Below are 21661 nucleotides of genomic sequence, written 5' to 3'. Positions count from 1 at the left end.
GTTTTTGGCTTAACCTTTGGAAAGTTTTCATCATCTTGCGAAGCAGATTTTCCAAGTTGAGCACTTTTTGCATCAGAAGGCATTTCACCGCTGTCTCCTCTCGGCTGGCAGGATTAATACGCTGAGCTGTTTGCCTCCAAACCAGAATCTCGTGCTTGAGTTCTGCAGAAACACGACAAACACACCTGTTCGGCACACTTCAAATGCAAAGACAGATGTTGTTACCAAGCAAATGTGCTGCATTTATGTTACAGAGCTTTATCGATGTAAAACGCCCTACAGCTGAGAGGATATCCTGACACTGGTGGTCAACATACTGTGAGCCCCCGCAGAGGAACTAATGCAGCTGGGAGATGGGCACATTGACCAGCTCAGGAACAGCCAATGCTGAAGCAGAGATAAAGCCTGAGGGCGCCGGACCCTTGTGTGGATAGCTGTTGGAGCCATTCTTTTTATAGGAGGTTGCTAGGTGACCTTAATAGGATCTAACTAGCAAAGTAAAAACATTCCTGTGAGCAAATATGCACAATTACCAGGAGTGGCAGGGGGGTTGAGCTGATTTAGCCTCATGCTATATGCCAGGTTGGTCAGAGAGAGGAAGCCCCGCAGCGTGGGATTTACAGACGGACAGTCAGGCCTGCATCGAACGGTCGCCGCAGTGATCGCCAACGATTTCCTAAATTTGTTTGGAGCTCTGTGTGAAAGAACAGTTCCAAGCAACCAGTCTCTAATGGGAATATAGGGAGGTGAACATTGGACAGCTTAGTGGTCTCTATTTTAATGACCCCCCTGGTGAGATCCTCCCCAGGAGTGAGGACTCTAGCATGTGACTGTCTCTTCAGACAAATTGTTAAAACTTCAACTGGAATACTTTTGTTTTGCTATTTCTCATATTATCTCAGTCCTGAGGGCCTCAGATGCAGAGATCTGCAGAACAAATGATTTCTGGGATGGAGGACAAAGTCGTTCTCTAAACAAAACACACCCTGTGGGTTTAATTCCTTCTAAATGATCCTCCCCTGCTTTTAGACCATGTGCCATGTCTTTAGAGATGGTGGAATAATTTTCTTTTCTGTTGCTGGATAGCTAAGGGACTACATAAAAGATGTGTGGGGAACCAGATTATCAGAACCACCAATAAAGCGGTACAATTAGAGAGGAAGGGAGTCCAGTGAGCACATGTTATATATGTACAGCCAACTAATCAAAGCTACCAACTGAGGATCATAGTAAAGGGATTTTCTGAGATGAGCCGTGCTGGGTCTGGGACACCGGGTGAGTCACCAGACTGTTGAGGGAGATGAGCTGAGAAAAGATGCAAGCACCATTCTACCCCAAGCATTTAATGATGCCGAAGTTAGTCTAATCTCGTGAGAACCATTAAATGTCCTAAAGATACCTGTAAATTAACTTTTACAACTCATCTCTTGTATCAGGCACTTAAAAAAAGATCTCATAGCCGCAGGTTTTCCCGGCAGAGCACTTACCTCTCAGACAGCAGGTTTACTGGTGATACTAGAGTTTCTAAAAGTAGACTGAGAGGCAGAGGCTTGGGTTATCAGGCCCCTCTCTGAGGAGCTAGATCCCAGTTTGGGTATGGGAAGCAGACATTATCTCAAATTTTCCTTTTTAATAAACTTTAGTTAGTGCTGACTTGGTGACCCTTAACCATCCCTTTAGTTCTGTTGCCATAGACTCGTCACTTCATTGCTGGTATTGTTTGGTAGTCCACTTGCATGGACAGTTTAGTTCACAGGTGTCAAACTGCAGTCCTCGAGGGCCAATATCCTGCAGGTCTCCATGCACCAACACACCTGATTAAAATTAATGAATGGGATGTCAAGACATTGTTGGATCCATTTGATGCAGGGAAACAAGAAAACAACAAAACCTGCCGGAATTCGGGCCTCGATGCCTGGATTTTGACACCAGGGATTTTCATTCAGGGAAGTATGAATTTGCATTCGGACTATAGGGTGAATAAAGAGGCAACTTTGGTCTGCGTAGAAGGCAACGCTGGTCTGGTGCAAGCAAACAGATCACGTAGTGAACCAGAGAAGAAGTGATGTATGACATGTCGCAGAACTCGCTCCCTCTCCTGAAGACCATACTGGAGAGATTCTGGTGAAAGCTTCATTAGGTTTTAACACCAAAATAAAAACAGAAATCTCAAAGATTACATGAATTCCTTATTTATTTGTAGTGAGCGAATCGTTTTCAGTTCTGGCCAATCAATGAGCATGATTTTTTTTCTTCTTTGTTCCCGTGGGTTGGTTTACTTCAATAAAGAGTGGTGTGAAAGCAAACCAAATAAAAAAAAAAGGTGGGAAGTTTTTCAGAATTTGCGGCCCAGTGTAACTGAGTCCTCTGCGCTATCCTGGCAAAGGAAAATGCTGCTGGGAAACGTTGCATGATGCGCAACTCTCTGGTCTCATTACTCGCATGTATAAACATGACAGGAGAGTAATTTCATTGTTTCTCCTTTCATTTCTTAGCAGGTATCCCTGGGTTATAGTTTTCATACTGATTGACTCCTCTGTGCTATCTTCTCCAGTCCCAACTGGCCAAGGCAGATGGATGTCTGTCATGGTTCTAATGGAGGTTTTCCTTCCTGTTAGATGGTGTTTTTCCTCTCCACTGTCGCCCTGTGCAGCTCAGCATGGAGATCAAAAACAAGATACAAACTATTGTTTTTCTAACTAAATATAATTGTAGCCCTGTAGTAATTAGGGGCTAAAGTAAAACCTATTTGAGTTTATTTAGTCACTATAGCATCATAAAGTAAACGTTTATTTACTTTTTATTGCTTTATTTGTAAAAAGACACAAATGCGTTTGTTATAAATGTCTTTCATTGTTGTTATTTTATTCAGACATGAAGAGTTAAGAATATTATTTCGTTAAAATAATAATTTTTAATTTGTATTTAGTCTGGTGTCACTTCCGGGTTGTTTTCCTCATCCGTAATTCTATTGGTTCGGAGATGTAGTCACTCACCTTTGTGCCTTTTGATTGGTGAACAAACTGAGGGGGAGGGACTAACAAGGAGCGCGAAGGGTGAGGGTGGAGGAGAGACCGGACTGGGGGAAGAGACATGAGCGAAAAAAAAAGTTTGCCGTGTGGAGTTTAACGCGGTACAAAGAGCCTTCTTGCTTAAAGTGTGCGAGAGGGAGAAAAGGGGACTGAAGCTCGTACGTTTTACGAGTGGGAAGACGTGGATTCAGACTCGTAGCAGCGCGAAGACGTTCGGGAAAGGAGTCTCAAGGAGGAAAAAAGGCGCGCGGGAAGGCAGTTAATGGCGGACAACGCAACCCGCCTGACGTCGCACGGATTCGCCATTCCACGGTCGGACGTTTCAACGCTCTCAATGTTTTGCGAGGGATATCTCAACGCACTCAGTGTTTTGCAAAGAATATTTCAACGCACTCAATGTTTTGCAAGACTTACAGGCCTGCAACGTGCTTTTTCCTGAGACTTCGGATCCGTGAGTTCAGGACGCGCGCGCGCGTGTGTGTGTGTGTGTGTGTGGACCCACGACCGTTAAATAAGAGACGGTTAAATTGGTTTGATGTGGTTTAACGTTGGTTTATATTTGCATGTGTAAGACTGTGAATACTGATGGTATTGATGCGGGTACACAGAAATAAGAAACCAGGGAGTTAAAGACACTTTATTGTGCAGATTGTAGGTTTTGAACCAGCTCAAATATTTGGTTTGTTTGTTTTATTTTCTGGTTAAATTTCTATGTTTACTAGCTCTGCCTACTGTTCCTGTCGACAAAATTGGGTGGTTGTTCAATAAAGGCCAGGCAGTTTGTTCAACTTTAAATCATCCCCAGGTCATATCTGTGCGAGAAACATTTTACTATAACCTTAGTTTACTTTTAAGTTTGGAATAATCCACTTTCAGGTGCACCTTCTTGGTATCCACCTTTATTTAAAACTAACCCAAGCACCTGCTACTCCCATAGGCAAGAGAGACTGAATGGGTGCTACATAATTTATTATATAAATTGGCTTTATATGAAAACAGTACTTATAAATTAGATGAATGTGGATCATATATTGGATTTGTTTTAACTGGGTTATATCACTGGACCACGGAGGATTGGACTGAAGTGGACTGTATCTTTGAAGGTGCCGTGAGATTACTTTTAATGAAGAGGTACCAAACAAAGTGACGTCCTCTTCTCTTAGCTAATCACAAAATCCGAATACAAGACTGTCTGGCGATTTGAGTGGAACATCGAGGACATTATTGTTAGTTAAGACGGATAAAAGGAAAATGTTAAAACTTAAAGGCTGAAGGCATTGTAGAGGCAATATGCTAAAAGCTGCTTTTTTAAAGAGTCAGTGCACTTTCTGAATCCAGGCATTGCTACAAGCAAAGTTTTTGGCTCTATTTTAGCACAATTACATTTGATATTCAGTCTCCAGCAGCAGACACAGTACTTGTGCAGAAAATAATCTGGCAAAAAGACAAAATATATTATTTTAAAAAAGACAAAAATGGCCCTGCGATGGACTCGCAACCTGTCCAGGGTGTACCCTGCCTTTCGCCAAAAGACAGCTGGGTAAGCCTCCCGCTTTCCCGCAACCCTTCATTGCACTAAGCGGTTCGGAAGATGAATGAATGAATGAATGAAAAGACAAAAATGTTTTAATCAAGATTTGAAATAACAGATTTAGCTTAAAGGCCAAGTGTGTGAGAATTACTCTCATCTAGCGATGCGCTTATTGAATGCGAACAACTGAGTAACGCTCTCTGGCGCCTCACCGTTTAATCACATTATGACCACTACCGAAGCCATAGAGAGTCACAAACATGAAATGTCAGCATTTTGCGCAAGCTGAAGTGTCTCTTCAGGTGATGAGGTACAGAACAATACATAGTTCTGTTTCGGTACTGATGCTGATAAATGAAAGACATGCCGTCTATGTATTGGTACCAAGCTACTGCTAATAGCTAAATATGTAGTTATAAATAACTCATTCTAAGTTACGTGAACACTTTCATTTGGATGAGATTGTGATTAGACTTTGGTAAAATATTGTGACATCATCAGAAGTCACGCACTTAACAGCTGATACATCCCAACGCAGCAGCTTTTGTCTAAAATGGGGGTTGGTATGGAAACCACATTTCGCAGAAGCCCACACACCAGGTGACAGGTGCAGCTGCTTAGGTTACATGATAAAAGGGAAGCTAGGTGGCCGGGTGCGAAGAGAGAGCGGTCCCAATTCAGGGTGTGCACACTTCGAAGTGCGGATTCGTCATCTGCAAATGTCACAGTGACACCCCAAGTGCTGTCCCAATTTTAAGGCTCCTTCCAATCCACCCATTAAATCCGCACTTCGTTTGGCTCCAGATTAGCTCCAAACGAAGGCTACAAGCGATGCATCCTTGTAGCCTTCCCAAAGACTGGTTTGGATGGTGAAAGAAAGAAAAAAAGTCAAATTTTCTGCTTGTGATTTCTGGCTTGGCTTGTTTACGGGTCTCTCCTCACCAATACACCCTGGAATCTCTCAGATCATACAGTACATATTTAGCAAAGCAATACTTGTATTTTGCTAATAAAAAGCAAGATTAGTTGCACACTGTACCTTTAAATGTTCTCACTTACCAACTATTTCAATTGATTCTTTGTTGTAAAGCTTTTTGTTCCAGTAGAGCAGCCGCAGGAAAGGAAAGGAGGTGAAGAGGACAAGGCATATGCCGAGGAACATGTAGCCTGTGAAACTGGCAAAATCAATCCCCTGAAAGACACACAAGATTAATCTGTTAGACATTCACTTTGCTTCAGATTGTACTCAAGTGGGACCAATTCAGTCCAGACTAACAGCATTAACAGAAAATGAGCTGAAAATGAGAGATGTGTGTTCTTCTGATAAATATACAGTTTTAATGTTGTGCTATATCACTATAACTAGCTTTGGCTCTCGAAGAAAAACAATGCTGTATATGTTACTATTAAGTCTTATGACACTCCCCACAAACTGTTCATTCATAGGCTGCCTAGAGTAATGAATAAAATGTGATTTTCACACATGACTGTATCCTGAAGGTTTTCCCCAAGCAGCAGTTTGGTGTAGCAGATATACTGCCTGCATGAGCAAGAAATAACATCCCTAAAACATAAAGCAGCCTCTTCACGATGAACGCGGTTCTGTCAGATACATCACTGGAAATGTGTCCTTGTGCAACATCACCTATGCAGCCTGTATTTACAAAGAGAAACCTTCAAATCTACAGATGCTGGCTGATTCATTCTACTTTCATTTGAAACAATTGCATCAGATTAAGAACAAAACTACATATCTTCAATGAGAATAATGGTTGATAGAGACCCCTGCAGGATCTATAATCATAGGTAAAAGAGCAATGGGGAGATCAAATGAAGCATATTGGAGAACACATCAGCCTTTTTACGCCTGACTTGAAATGTTTGACATGAAGAAATAAATCGAATGTGCAGGTTTCTTTTATGCCACACAGTTAATTTCATCACTGTGTCACTTCGTTGCCTCACTTACAGAACAAGTCTCTCATGCCTCCATGGAGAGCTGCTCTGTCAGTGTGCACTGAGCAAGAAACAACCTTTCTGAGTTGAAAGTAGATGCTTGTGCAGAACCCCCTGCACATTTGTATTTTCGCAGGTTGTAATTAATAGTTGCACCACAGGGGCAACAAAAACTGAAGAATTATAGTTCAATAAATATCTGTTATCATCTTCAAAAGGCTGCAACAGATAATGTTTCCCAAAAGTTGGACGTTGTATAAAATGGAGATAAAAAATAGCTCATTTTTTATACCCAGTGCAACTTTAACAACATATTGGATGTTGAAACAGACATTTGATCCTTTTGTGGAAAACATGAGATGATATGAGCTGATTGTGAAGCTGAGGGCAGCAACACGTCTATAAAAAGTAGTTCCAGGGAGATGTTTAATATCTGGGAAGTGAGGAAACCAGAGGAATGTTGTCCCGTTCTGGTCTGATGCAGGATTCCAGCTGCTCTACTGGACCTTGTTGCTGGATTCCTGCTTCCATGATGCTCCAGATGTTTTGTACTGGTGAAAGGTGTGGACTGCAGCAGACCAGTTCTCCTGTTCCACCATGCTGCTGTGATGGATGCAGGATGTGGTTCAGCATGGTGGAACCTGCAAGGTCTTCCCTGAAAGAGTACTTTGCCTCAGATCGTTGTAAATGAGACAAATTTAAAACTGGTTTAGAGGAGACGATGTATAGTTCACATATGCCTTCTGCTGTTTTTTATGATGGAGCTTTAACCTGCATGTGTGGATTTCAGGGTGAACTGTGTTCACAGATGGAGTTCTGGAATCTTCCATGCACTGGTTTCCAGTAGAAAATCATCTCTGTTTTTATTGCAGCACTATCTGAGACCACTAGATCACCAGCATCCAGTTTCGACCTTTGACCTTGTCCCATACACACAGAGATTCCTTCTTACACTCTGAAACATTTAGTAGCATTATGCACTGTAGACGATGGGATCCTCAAAGTCTTCACAATTTTATTTTGAAGAAAATTGTCCTGAAATTATTGCACAACTTTAAAACTGGAGTTGGTAATCTTGCTCAGACATTTATTTTAACTCTGGGTGAACTGGTTCCTCGTCCTGATAGTAGTCTATACATTTTGTTATCATGAACAATAAGAAATATAGTTAGACCCCTCAGTTTACTGTAAATCTGTAAAAACTCTGACCAATCCAAACCATCGGGCAAAATTGAAGTTGTTCATTTCTTATATGTCGTAAGCTTCTTCTCCCGGCTCCCCTCCTCCCTCTCCAGCAGCGCATACCTGATAGCCACACCCTGCATATAAACAGCATGTTAGGATGAAAATACAAAGTAGTGAAGAAGAAACTCACAAGGCAAACATGGCTGAGAAAATGCAGGAAGGATTTCCCGACCCGGCTCGGTTTATTTACCTCCTCCTGCTAAACAGCCAAGAAAGAGAAAATTGTTGGTGGAAAAAGCTGCACTCAGAGAGCGCAAACCTTCACCAAGGCCTTTAAGAAATTCTTGGATCCAAACGGTGATCCGGATCACCACCAAAATTAAACCTGTTCTTTTTTTTCACATTTTCAACAACTCCTGATAATTTCATTGAAATCCATCCATAACTTTTTGAGTTATCTTGAACAAAAACAGATAAACGCCGGTAAAAACATAACCTCCTTGGCGAAGGTAAGAAAGCCTTGGATCACACAAGGAGCAAAACCAGAGGCGGAGGAGCCAAGACAGGGTGCTCCAGCATCACCTACCCCATCTTTAAGACCCAGCCTGTCTTCGAGTTGTGAATGTCTATTCATATTAATATCTGAGACACTCTGCCCCTCTGAAGTGCTCCTTTTATACCTAGTCATGTTACTGGCCTGTTGCCAGTTAACCTGATCGGTAGTGAAATGCGCCTCCAGTTTTTGTAAGTATGTCCTAATTACTTTTCCAGCCTTGTTTCATTTTTAAGATACATTTGTCTAAATAGATTCAAAATTATCTCATATTTTCCATGAAATGGTAAAATGTCGCAGTTTCAGCATCTGATATGTTGTTTATGTTCTATTGGAAATAAAATGAGTTTATGAGATTAGTAAACTATTAGATTACATTCTGGTTTTTTTTTGTTTTTTGTTTTTTTTTTAGTTTGTTTCTTGTTTACATTTTACAACTGTTTTGGAATAGAAGTTATAAAATAAAGCAAAATTGGGAGCTATAGAGACATAAATTATGACGGTCTAAATGTCTGGGCCAGTATCAATACACTGGTTGACATGAATCCAAAAAGATTCCTCAAGTAAAATCATATAAAACCAGGCAGATATTTTGCACAGCAGAAACAATCAAAATCAAGGACATTATGATGAGGGATGAAATCCCCTTAAACAAATGCTTCACTGCCATGCCTTACTGTTCGCCTACAGTCCTCCAATTCCCCTTGACACAAGCAAGCAAGCATGCAAACAAACCAGCAGATAAACAAACCAAGCATCCACGCCGAAGCTGCGCTTATCGGAGGCCAGACATGACTGAATGAGTGTGCCACTGCTTTGTTTCTGTGGCTCTGTCACCACGGAAACGGGGCCAAAAGAAAAAAAAGAACACTGGACAGCCAGCCGTGAAAACCTGGTGTTGTAGGTGATACTGTAAGCGGGCTCAGACTGCGTACAGCTGCAGTTGCAAAGGCTAAAATGTCACATGCACTGAAGAGGTGCCACATGACGCCAATTGGAAAATGTCATGTCTTCTGGAGACGTGGCAGTTCGCCCCTCTGAGTGGCAAAAGAGGGAGTGATATAAAAAAAGAAGCTATAAGTCAGTGGCCTTTTCAGACAAGCAACAAACTTTCCTGTAAACTCGATTAAATGTTCCTACAAAACAACTTTTCTCTGGAAAAAATGTTAAAATATCAACTCAGCTGAAAGCCAATGAATTGATCAAAGCAAGAATGTGATGTTTCAGGAGGCGGTGCTGTCATCATTCTTAGCCTAAGTGTCTGAGCCAGATGTGATGAACGTCATAATTCACTGGAGAAGAGCTGAGCGTTCAATTACACGACTTCACACATTATTGCATCAGGAGTGATACGTCTCCTTTATCCAGGAACATGTCCGAAAGACAAGGCTTCCAGCTGGCCCCAACATAAACACAAAGAGCCTCACTGCAACTCGAGCTGCTGTTGCAGGACGGTGAAGCACTTAGACGGAGTGAAACCACACAGATGTTACAGTAGATGAAACACAGTCAAGTGAAGAAGAAAGATGCCTAATCTGTAGGGCTGTGATGATGTGCTTTTGTTCGGATTCGATTCGATTCCGATTTTTTGGGTACCTATTCGATTTAAATTGCAATTTGCACATTTCTTTGATATTGCTAATTTTTGTAGATTAAAAACAAAAACAAATGTATAAAACTTTGTTTTGCTCGTCACTTTTCTTGATGTCTACTAGGAAAAAACAACAGAGTAGCCAGACCATCATTCTGCTGCTATAACGCCCAAGAAGACAAGGAAAAAGATCATTAAAAACAATTAAAACGATCAAAAATTTTATCATGAATTATTTGTATTTATTTGGAAAAAAAATTGATTTTTTTAACATAAAAAAATCCATTTCAAAATTGTGAAGCAAAAAAAAAAATCCTGGTTTTCGATTCCATTTTCCCACCCCTTCCTAATTGTGCTTCGGAGAAATCTTCATTTAAGAGTATGTAGCCACACCGCTTTCCCTCCGTCCTAGCAGGAATCAGACACCCTACCCCTACACGGCGACACACAAAACAGACAGGTACAGCTAAACGGGAGGGCCAAGGTATAGGAAGTTCGCAGGTAGAAGTTCGTAGGATCAGCTGGCCGCACTTTGCAAAATACCTGTGAATCTGAAAAATTCCAACGTAACAATGCTACACATGTGCAAAGTTTAAATCACAAACACAGATACACAGAACTTGGTATGCATGGTGGATGTCCGAAAAAAAACCCTCCGAAAAGGTCAGACTGTCAAACTGTGCTATGCTCAGAGACATAGCAAAAACCCCAAAAGCTACATCTCAGGCTTCAGGTAACATGTTCAATGCTGAAGTTCCTGACAGCATTATTAGAACAAGACTGAACCAACATGACTTGTTTGAAAGCATCTTCTCTCTAAAAAGAACATTGTAGCACAGATTAAACTGGCAAAGATGCACATGAACAAAACAAGACTTCTGGAACAAAAAGCTTCATTCTCCAACCGTTCTTACGAACTTTGTTCTTTTTACGACATGCACATCAAACCAAACCAACCTCATCAGATCGGTTCTCCTAATAGTAGGAATATCATTTCATCAGTCACCGGCAGAACCAAGATCCAACTGCTAAATGGGGTCTTTTCCTAAAACACTGACTTTTTACTCATGCTTAGAGATGATTATGCCATTGTCCTGGTCACCTGGTAAACGCTTTAGGCACCAGCATTGCAAAACTGCAACTAGCACGAGGCCGTGTCTCCAGAAATAGCTTAAACCTGTTATCACTTCCCCCTTCAGCCGTCCTATCACAAGGATGTTTGTCCCGATACCTTCATGGGGCCACACTGTAGGCTGCTATCCAAGTTCAGGAGCAAATAATCACCCGTTTGTACATAAAAGTTTTTATATGATAAGAATCTCACAGTGGAAACATTTATGAAATATATTTACTTTGGTTTGTACTTCAAATACATGGACAAACAAGTTTCAGAACATATCTTTATCAGTTATTTTCATTCATTCTTTTGGCTTTGTCTGTTATTTTAGTTACGTGCACACAAGCCATCAGTCCCAAACTTATATGGGCATTTTCAGGCATTTACCTGCAAATGAGAGCCACGGGGCACGTCCTTTTAACTTACAGAGACACTGTACTCATGAATCTGAGAGGGAAGATACAAACAGACAAAAAGTCTGCAAACATGTTCATGAATCTTGAGTACAAGTTAAAAATACATTTTGGAAGATCTGGAAGAAGATATTTGGGAATTAGGCCCATTAGCCTTTAGCCATTCGCAGACCAGAGTGCAGATGTTTGATCCTATTATTTGGCACCGTGTTTGGTAAAAACCAGACTCAGAATACCAGTACAAACAATTCATATCAACTATCGAGCACAGTGGTGCAGGGTTGCTGATGGATTCACAGCCATGTGCACATCTTCAGGCATTGACTGGACTGGGAACTTCTCTCTAGAGTCCAATGTGAGGCCATGACAGACACTTTGCCAGACACTGGGTCATGCAACAAAACAATGATCTCAAACACAGCAGAAAATCTACAACAGAATGAAAACGACAAGAATAAAAGACCAGACCAGAAGCTGGTGAAACAGGACTTTCAGACAGCTACGCATAAACAAATGCTTGCAAACATCAATGAGCCGAAGTAATATCGTAAAGAAAATTGGACCAAAATTAATCTGCGACAGTATGAGACCAATGACGTCATGTTTCTCCAGTTCTGACATTGTAATTCCAGTGATTTATTAAGGCTGAAGCATAAATATAAATTGGATTCACTGCCACAACATCTTCATTTATCACCTTCACATCAGCATAAACACGAGCTGCCACTTACGACCGTATGGATACACTGACAGACGGTGCTGAATGAAGATCACAAACCCAGTAAGCAGAGATGGAGAAACTTAGAACATGTATACATGGATACATTTCACAATGGCCCTGCTGTTTATGAGGCTTTTCTAACCGCTATTTTCTCATCCAATCACCAACAACCTCCACCGAGCACGAAGCCCTGCAGGACGACAGTGTCGCGGTTGAATAACTTAGCTGGCAGCTGTAAACGGATAAGGTGCTAAAACCATTCAGAGAAGAAACAGGTGGAAACATCTGAATTGCTGCAAAGTAATTTAACTGGTCAATGAAATCAGAGAAAGCGAAAATGCTCCATCTGAAGAAGAATAAAAATCAGTCATGAAGTTCTGTTTGCATGTTTACACTTTAAAGATGCTTAACTCTAATTTTCATACTAACAAGAAGGCCAGAGAAAAATGTTTTCCTGTGTTTTTCTTCTTGTTTTGGACAAGAATAAATATTTTTTAGCAAATGGTTGACATGTTACAAAGAAATTAATAACAATCTAACAACAGCAGTGTCATAACAAACACTTAGTTTGGGTTTTACATACCCAAACCAGTTGGTAGAGATGCTCAGACAGGAATATTTCCACAGTTTTTAAAGAAATTCATCAAAGTCACTGCAAATGTATCTCTACCAAATGGTAAAGGACCTTAAAGGGTTAAGAAATGTTGAGGTTACTCACATAAATGAGTAAAAAAATTGTGATGATAACAAATTGTGAGCTCTTGTTTGTCTTTGGGGGGAGAATAGCTTCATATGTGTGTTAATAAAAGTTATTTAGCTTCCATGTGTCAGAATATACAAATGTCTGCCCACTAAGGAGCAGAAAGCTCCAAGGGGGAAAGACTGATTTACAAACTAATCTAGTCTTTCTGACAAATTCAGCATCGTGATAATCGACGGTGAGCTCAAGGTAAACAAAAGCTGGAGATTATTTGATTTCAGCCGAACAAGCAGCTGCAGAGGAATCATTGTCTGCATTGTCCATCATGCTTCCTTGTGTGTTCATAACTTTCAGAATGGCCTAATCCTTATTGTACCATTTGCAAAGTACTTACGCAGATTATGGTTTAAGGAAAACTAACACTTGCAGACATACTGACTTACACTAGGAGCTGTGTACTCATTTAAAGTTACTGCAAAGTCATTAACTGTTGATTGTCTACACTAGAACACTGCTTGAAACCTTCCAAAGTGTCTGAAAAGCATTCAGCCAGACTTTGTTTGTACTAATATTTCTAAATTTTTCATTTTATGCAAAAACTGTGCAGAAGAACTGTGCTGTGACGCCCATACCACAAACATTGTGTTTGCTTTCTGAGCATTTAGTGCTTGTGTCAGATTACACAGAGCTATATGAGCGCATGTTTAAGTGGAAGCTATTAAAATGCCTACTTCTTTGCGCAGGCCCTGGTTTGACACAATAATCACGTTGGGAGGATCTCCAACAGCTGTGGCGGCCCCTCCGATGTTGGTAAAGATTACTTCTGCAATCAGGACATGTCTGGGGTCTAGATTAAGCACCTCACACAACCTGCAAAATCAGATAGAGGCACAATAATACTTGATTAGATTGCACGGTGCGGGGGGGGGGGGGGGGGGGGGGACACAAATATATAAATATATAATATATAAAAATGTTATTTAAAGATTATGGCGCTAGTCCCTTAATTTCATGGCTGGGCCAGCGTTTGCTGGCCTGTTGAAAAATTGGGGCATATACTTGGCTGGGTCTTTTTCTACATCCATTGGTCCATCCATCCAGCCATACATATATATATATATATATATAGATATATAGATATAGATCGGTATGGAGGTAGGTAGGTAATAGCAAATGCTCATCTAAAAGTGTGTTAATTGTCAAATGAAAACTGATATATTTAGCTTTGTAAAGAGTACAGTTCGCACCGCACCATCATTATCCACCTGTTGTCATACTGTACCTTATGGTGACTGGAGTAAAAAGCATCATAGTGGTGACATTATCCAGAAAAGCAGACAGAATGGCAGCAATCAGACAGAGGATGATGATCATCGGCCACACTCTTCCTCTAGATAACTGGTAGGCCTGTAGAATAAAGGCACACCATGACACAAGGTTAAAGGCATCCTGTTCATTTCAGTTATTTTGATCAAACAAGCCGAACAATTGGAATAATATATCCCCATTCCCACCAACGGTGGCGCTCTACTAGTATTTAGCAAAAGAGAGGACAAGACCTTGTTGTTGTTTTGTCTTACGCAAGTATCCTGCAGAAATACACTGCAACAATGGACGCAGTATGAAAAATAGACGAGGCTGAGGACTCTTGACACCATCGCTATGAATTTACCCACAATGCAATACTACACCAAATGCAGAACGTAATTTTTTGTAGTTCACTTCCTATATTTGGACCATTTGGAACGGGCCGAGACTTTCATTTGTAGTCAAACAGAGTCCACTGTTTTTATCTAAATCAAAGTTCATGTAGTCAGGTTAAGGCGGGAATGGATCATTGGAAGACAACTGTTCATCCTCCTGAGCTACAGCCGTCCATATTTGTTAACACAATGTCACTAGCCAATCATATGGAAGCATCTCAGTACATTTCATCATGTAGATATGATGAAAATGACTTGAAGTTGAAGTTCAATCTGAGCGTGAAAATGGAAATGAATATTCACACACACAACTTTCTCTAGGGTTTATCTATCATCTGGTTGGAGATGATAGTAAGTCAACTAGAAGTCAGATAAGCACTGGTTCCAACCCAGTTATACAGGGTTAAACTGCTGTCGGAAACGTAAGATCTCATAATACAGGCTTGGATATGCCATCAGGATAAAGCTGTCTGCCTCATGTTGGTGGAATTAACTTATACACATTTTATCCTCCACCAGCTCAGATTCACTAAAAACAATAAAATAAAATAAACAATAAAATAAAAAACATTGTTCACAACCAGATACTCGAGTCATAATCAAAGCTTAAACTAGTGAAGTGACACATGACAGCAAACAGCATCACATGACCAGAAGCACAACAACTGAATGTTCAGCAAAGTAGCCCAAGTTTGTTTTCTAACACCAGCCGTGTATTTTTAACACCTTCCTACGTAATTCTAATTTAACACGTGATACATGTCAAACTTGATGCGTGTTAAAGATGACATGAATCAAAGGCATCCACGCTGTGGAAAAGGTGATGGAAATGATCTCACATTCATCTTTTGCACATTAATATTTTTATGCTGTTGTTTGAAAGTTGGATTTATACGTTTTTTTTTTTTTTTTTTTAAACCTTTTAATCTTTTCTTCGGGTTTGATTCTGAACTTTGCTTCATTTATTTTTTTTTAAAAATGTCATATAACTCAGGAGAAGTAAGTATAAAACTTCATTTAAAAAACAACAAAGCAGGTGTCATTGTTGGCAGCTGGTTATGTTGCTACAGTTTATACAGGAACATCTCAGAAAATTAGAATACTATGAAAAAGTTCAATATTTTTTGTCACTCATTTCAGAATGTGAAACTCGTATATTATATAGATTCATTACACAGAGAGTGAAATATTTCAAACATTCATTCCTTGAAATGTTGATGATTGTGGCTTATAGATAATGAAAACCCAAAATGTAGTGTCTCAGAAAACTAGAATATCACATAAGATCAATGAAAAAAGCGATATTTTAAACAGAAATATCAGGCTTCTGAAAAGTATGATCATTTCCATGCACTCAGTACTTGGTCGGGCCTCGTTTTGCATGAATTACTGCATCAACGCGGCGTGGCAATGGAAGCGATCAGCGTGTGGCACTGCTTAGGTGTAATGGCAGCCCAGGTTGCTTTGATAGAAGCCTTCAGGTCATCTACAGAGTTGGGTCTGGTGTGTCTCATCTTCCTTTTGACAATACCCCACAGATTCTCTATGGGGTTCAGATCAGGTGAGTTTGTTGGCCAATCAAGCACAGTAACACCGTGGTCACTGAAGCAGCTTTTGGTACCCTTGGCAGTGTAGGCAGGCGCCAAGTCCTGCTGGGAAATTAAATCAGCATCTACATAAAGCTTGTCAGCAGAAGGAAGCATGAAGTGCTCTTAAATGTCCTGCTAGATGCTGTGTTGACTGTGCACTTCAGAAAACACAGTGGAGCAACACCAACAGATGACATGGCTCCCCAAACCATCACTGACTGCGGAAACTTCACACTGGATTTCCAGCAACATGGATTCTGCGCCTCTCCACTCTTCCTCCAGACTCTGGGACCTTGGTTTCCCAATGAAATGCAGAATCTGCTTCCCTCTGAGAACCCGTCCAGTCCTTTTCCTCCTTAGCCCAGGTGAGATGCTTCTGTCGTTGTCTCTGGTTCAGGAGTGGCTCGAATGAGGAATGGGACATCTGTAGTCCATGTCTAGGATTCATCTGTGCGTAGTGGCTCCAGCTTCAGTCCACTCCTTGTGAAGCTCTTCAAATTCTTGACTGGATGTTGCTTGACAATGCTCTCAAGGCTGCAGTTCTGCCTTTTGCTGGTGCACCTTTTTCTTTCACTGAACTTTCCATTAATATGCTTGGATCCAGCACTTAGAAATTACCGTTTATGGCTTTCCCTCCTTTTGGAGGGTCAATGATCAACTGGCCATCTGTCAAGTCAACAGTCTTCCCCATAATTGTGTAGCCATCTGACCCAGACTGAGAGACCATTTAAAGGTTTAGGACACCTTTGCAGGAGTTTTGAGTTAATTTGTTGATTAGGGTGTGACACCAAGACTTTCCAAGATTGAAGTTTTCCGAGAGACTGCACTGTGGGTTTTTGTTGTCTAAAGGCCACAATTATCAAATTTTCGAGGAATGAATGTTTAAGATGTTTCACTCTGTTTAATAAATCTATCAAATTCATGGGTTTCACATTCTGAAATGAGTGATGAAAAATATTAAACTTTTTCATAATGTTCTAATTTTCTGAGATGTACCTGTATATCTTTGTGTAAGATGTAAAGATAGAAATGAAACTTTGTAGGTCATCTAACTCCACAAATCGGTCAGAGAAGTCAAATATTAAATAGATGCAGCATTTTGATGCTTCTTTTAGAAAAACCAGCCAGCTTTGCGTCGGCTCACCAGTAGGTCTGTAACTTCTCAGACCTGCCACTCAGCACGTGGACAAAGGTTAAAAAAAAAAAAAGATATATATAAAAAATGCACATGCAAACAGATGATGTAATACTGTACAGCAGGCCTCTTTAAATGGCGGCCCGCGAGCCACATGCGGCCTAGAAACAACTTCTATGTGGCCCAGCTTATGTAAAACAATAATGATAATTAAGAACCTTCAGTCATTTCTCTGCTGATTAAGTAGCCCACAATCTTACAGTTGTGCAGACCATGAATGCAACACTTGGTTACCAAGCAACATTAACCCCAGTGCTTGTTGTTGTGTTTTGAAGTTGTAAGAGTAGTGCTAGCAAGCATGTTTTACGTCACATTCGAGCACCAGTGTTGAAAATGCAATGAGTGTGTGTCAGTGTTTAAAGATTATAATGTGAGGAGGCACCACATTGAGAAGTTTAGTTTAATATGTCATTTTTATGTTAAAAGTTAGGAGAAAATTAGGCTATGATTGAAATTCTCATTATTTTATTTTGTGCATGTGGCCTTGTCATGTGAAATTGGATTTTGATTTAAAAAAAATTAATAAACTACTTCATGTGAATGTGTCTTATTTTATTTATTTATTTTATACTGATTTATTTTCCCTAACTTTATTTACTGGCTCTGGTCATTTTTTTTATTTGAAAATCTGGCCCACCTGAATATCTAATTGAGTAGCCCTGCTGTACAGTATGTACAACTCAGTTTCAGTTCTATTGAACTTAATTTGATAAACTCACCTTGACTGCACAATAGTCAAAGAAGCCCGTCTCTGAAAAAATGGCCACCAGCACCATCTGCAAAAAACAGGACGCATTGAGTTGTTTAAAAATCTTATCAAGATTATGTGTCACTGTGGTATTTAATCGTCACCACAGATGGTAAGATGGTGCTTAGATAAGAGATGGGTGAAAATACACTCCTGTGGCAGAAAATAACACAAACAGTATGACTTTGCAGCTTTGGGGGAGGAGTTTTTGGACCACATTGAACTTTTGTGTGAGCAACTTAATGTTAGACGTTTGAAGGAAGTTTACCGAAAGTCTAGAAAGGAAAAGGTACACACATGTGAGGAGGTAGTTAGGCAGAAGGATAACATTTCTAACAAATAAAATGTGTCTAAAAAGTGGATTTAAATCAAATTAAACATATTAGTTTTCCTTTTTAAGAAACATTTCCAACCTGCAGTTATGACAAGCTTAGTCCAGTCAAACAGGATTTTAAAATTGCTAATTTCTGCCTGAGAGATGTTAGCAAAACCACCAGGAACGTTACATAAACATTAAGGATGCAACGAACCGCATTTTCTTAAACCACGAAGTTCACATCCAGTTCACTGTTAAGTAATGTGGACCATAATGTCAGATGTGATGAGTGAGTGGTTAATAACAAGATATATCATAATAAAGCTTTCATCTAAATGTAAACTGTCTGAATTTGCACATTGGGAGGTTAAAGCTGTGACAAAGCACCTTTGTGGCCAAAATTAGACAAACCAAATTCAGAATTTTAAAACAGCACTAGTAATAACTTTCTTCTTGGACATTTGGTGATAGAGCAACATTTTAACTATAAGGTTGATAAACTAAAGGTCTGGTAGGAGATACTGGAAAAGCAAGCTGCATGTTAAAAAAGTTTTCAGATTTTATTCAGACTTTCCCGCAAAGAAATGCCTCCAAAGCACGAATGTGTCGTGCTTGTTCCCAAGGGGTCGAGGGGGAGGGACAACAGCCATCTGACTTTGAAAGACATATCAACATCAAATATTTAGAACCGGTGGGTAGAAACCATAGACTGTATATGAATGATAGTAGGGGCCTCCGTGACGTCACCCATAGGTTTCTCAAGAGCTGAATTGAAGCTTGGTGGGCAGTTCCTACCATCACCATCTTGGCAGGGACATGCGTGTCGTCTCGCCCAGAAAATACAAAGGGGGGCGAAGAGGTGGAGCTGAGAGGGGGGCTGTGAGCGTCATGGTGGATGATTGACATCGAGCAAACTCCAAGCTGCCTGTAGCTAAGAGCTAACCAAGCTAACCCGGAGATAACAGGAGCTAACCAGCTAACAGAGGTAAGCGGCCCTAAAGCTAAGTCACGTTAACTGGCTAAACACCGTGGTTGTTCTACGTTCTTACTTGAAGCGAAAGATCGGGTACCTGTCAATCAAAAGGACATGCCCCTAAATATGATGAATTTCGAGATTAAATCACTTTTAAATGAACAAGTTAGAAAAAAATTCACCCCCCCACCACCACCACATTGCCCACCACCCCAATGTGGTGGGCAACTTCACCACATTGGGGAGCCAATGAACGTATCCATGTACTGTAAAATATTGGGTGAAAACTTTCTTTCCTCAGCCACATCACTGAAGATTTGTCATGGGTGGGTCTTCCAATATGACAATGACCTAAAACATCCTGCCAAGACAACAAAGGAGTGGCTCAGAAGAAGGTCATGAAGGGGCCTAGTCAGTCTCCAGACCTTAACCCCATCGCAAACCTGTGGAGAGAGCTGAAGCTTCGAGTTTCCAAGAGAAAACCAAGAAACTTATAGAATTTAGAAACTGTAAAGATAATGGGCCAAAATTCCTCCTACGCTTTGTGCAAACCTGGTGACCAACTACAAGAAACATCTCATCGCTGTGCTTGCCAACAACGGTTTCTCTACTAAGTACTAACTTGTATTTTGCTTGGGGATAAAATATTTATTTGACTTATAAATAGTTTAGCACTTTATTAACTTTTATGTGTTTTTATAATTTCCGACTGATATTCTGTCCACACCCATAGTCAGCAACCAACCATAAGAATTAGTCTGTTAATTCCTATGGAATTGGGCAAACTTAGAAATTCAGCATGGGATCAAATGCTTATTTCCCCCACTGTAATCAATTGGCTTTAATCGGCGTGTGAGGTGAATTTATGCAATATAGTAAAATATTCTCCAAAAAAAAACATCTCCTACCCTGCCTTTTATTCCACAGATTAATCTCTCTGTATTAAGGTGTTCACTTTGAAAGCCATACTTTTATCACTACAGTATCAGGTTTCGGTAATACTAGAACACTTGTATGAATACAGAGTGCAAGTTGACACAGTATTAAGTCGATACCTGATATTGCTATCAGCATCAGTGCATCTCTAAAAACATGTTTCTGTGCTCAGGGATTTATTGAGTAAAAACTTGCGAAGAGCATGCCTGACGTACTCACCATGCCAAACAGAAGAGCCAGTGTCTCATAGTCGATCCACTCCACCACAGTAACCAGACTGGGTCTCTGCGAGACGGACAGGCAACCATGATTTACAAACAATACATTTAGTAGAGATTTTTAAAACAGTTTACTGAACCTTAGAAAAATGTCCTAAAAGCAACTGTTTTACAGCAATATCACAAGCATGGTGGTGTAGTGGTTTGCACTGCGACCTCACAGCAAGAAGGTTGCTAGTCCTAGCCTTAGCCAGGGGAAGGTTTGAACAGTTGAACAACTCAACTTTATTTATGGAACGCTAATTCACATAAAGTCATCCAGCCAGTTTTACAGACAGTCTCAATGCGTTCAATTCAGTGTAGTCTAATTACGGTTGCATGATCATGTTTAAACAAATTAAATAGTCCAAAATGGGAAAATTGATAGTTTTACCAACTCCAAAAATCTTTGCTGGGACAAAGCTTTTTCAGCTGTCTCCAACCAAATTCAACCTAAAATTATACTGCAGTACCTTGAATTTGGTTTAGTCACAACAATGTTACATTAATTCATTCATTCATTATCCTAACTGATTGATCCGATGAAGGGTGTCGGGGAAGCTGGAGTCTATCTCAGCTGTCTTTTGGGCGAAAGACAGGGTACACCCTGGAGAGCTTGCCAGTCCATCACAGGGCCAAGAATGTTACAATAAACCATAATAAACCATAAATTTACTAAAAACCTCCACAAAACTTAAGAATAGGGCAATAGGAAAGCCTAAATTCATTTAAAAATTACTACAAAATCATCTATTACTTGACTGCAGAGGAGAAAAATGTAACAAACAGAATAAAAATACCAGTCAAGTCTTTTTTTTCCCCCAAAAGTTAAGCGAAAACAGTTTATGCAAATATTAGCTCTGTTACTAACTACTGCATGCTCTGTCATAAGCTAATAATGAGTTAGCCTTACTGCTAGTTAGCTACGACGAATGGTGTGTTCTCTAGCTAGTATCAACAATCTGTACCAAATATTAAACAATTGTGTGTGTTTAATTCAAATGAACAGACATTCATTTTAAGAAAAAATACTTAATTTGCCATGTTTGTACTGTTGCAATGGGCGTACAAAGTCATTCAGCTCTGCTCATAAACTTTCCCCAAGAACATGTGACATACACTATTCACAAAAAGATAGGGATATT

At 40.1% G+C, this 21661-nt stretch overlaps 1 protein-coding gene across 1 annotated transcript in view; it reads right to left on the bottom strand.

Moving 5' to 3' along the window:
- Positions 1-21661, bottom strand: part of oca2 (oculocutaneous albinism II) — a gene marked incomplete at both ends in the record, with an annotated part of 83070 nt that overhangs the window by 38963 nt on the left and 22446 nt on the right. The window contains 6 exons of the mRNA XM_079245397.1: positions 15-162; positions 5623-5755; positions 13531-13669; positions 14082-14206; positions 18006-18062; positions 20479-20544. Coding sequence (XP_079101523.1) covers positions 15-162; positions 5623-5755; positions 13531-13669; positions 14082-14206; positions 18006-18062; positions 20479-20544 — 668 coding nt within the window. The remainder of the gene's footprint in view (positions 1-14; positions 163-5622; positions 5756-13530; positions 13670-14081; positions 14207-18005; positions 18063-20478; positions 20545-21661) is intronic.

The sequence above is a fragment of the Telmatherina bonti genome, assembly GCF_933228915.1.
Source record: "Telmatherina bonti genome assembly, chromosome: 8".
Lineage (NCBI taxonomy): Eukaryota > Metazoa > Chordata > Actinopteri > Atheriniformes > Telmatherinidae > Telmatherina > Telmatherina bonti.
The sequence above is the reverse complement of the archived record's forward strand: the minus strand, read 5'-3'. Positions and strand labels throughout refer to the sequence as shown.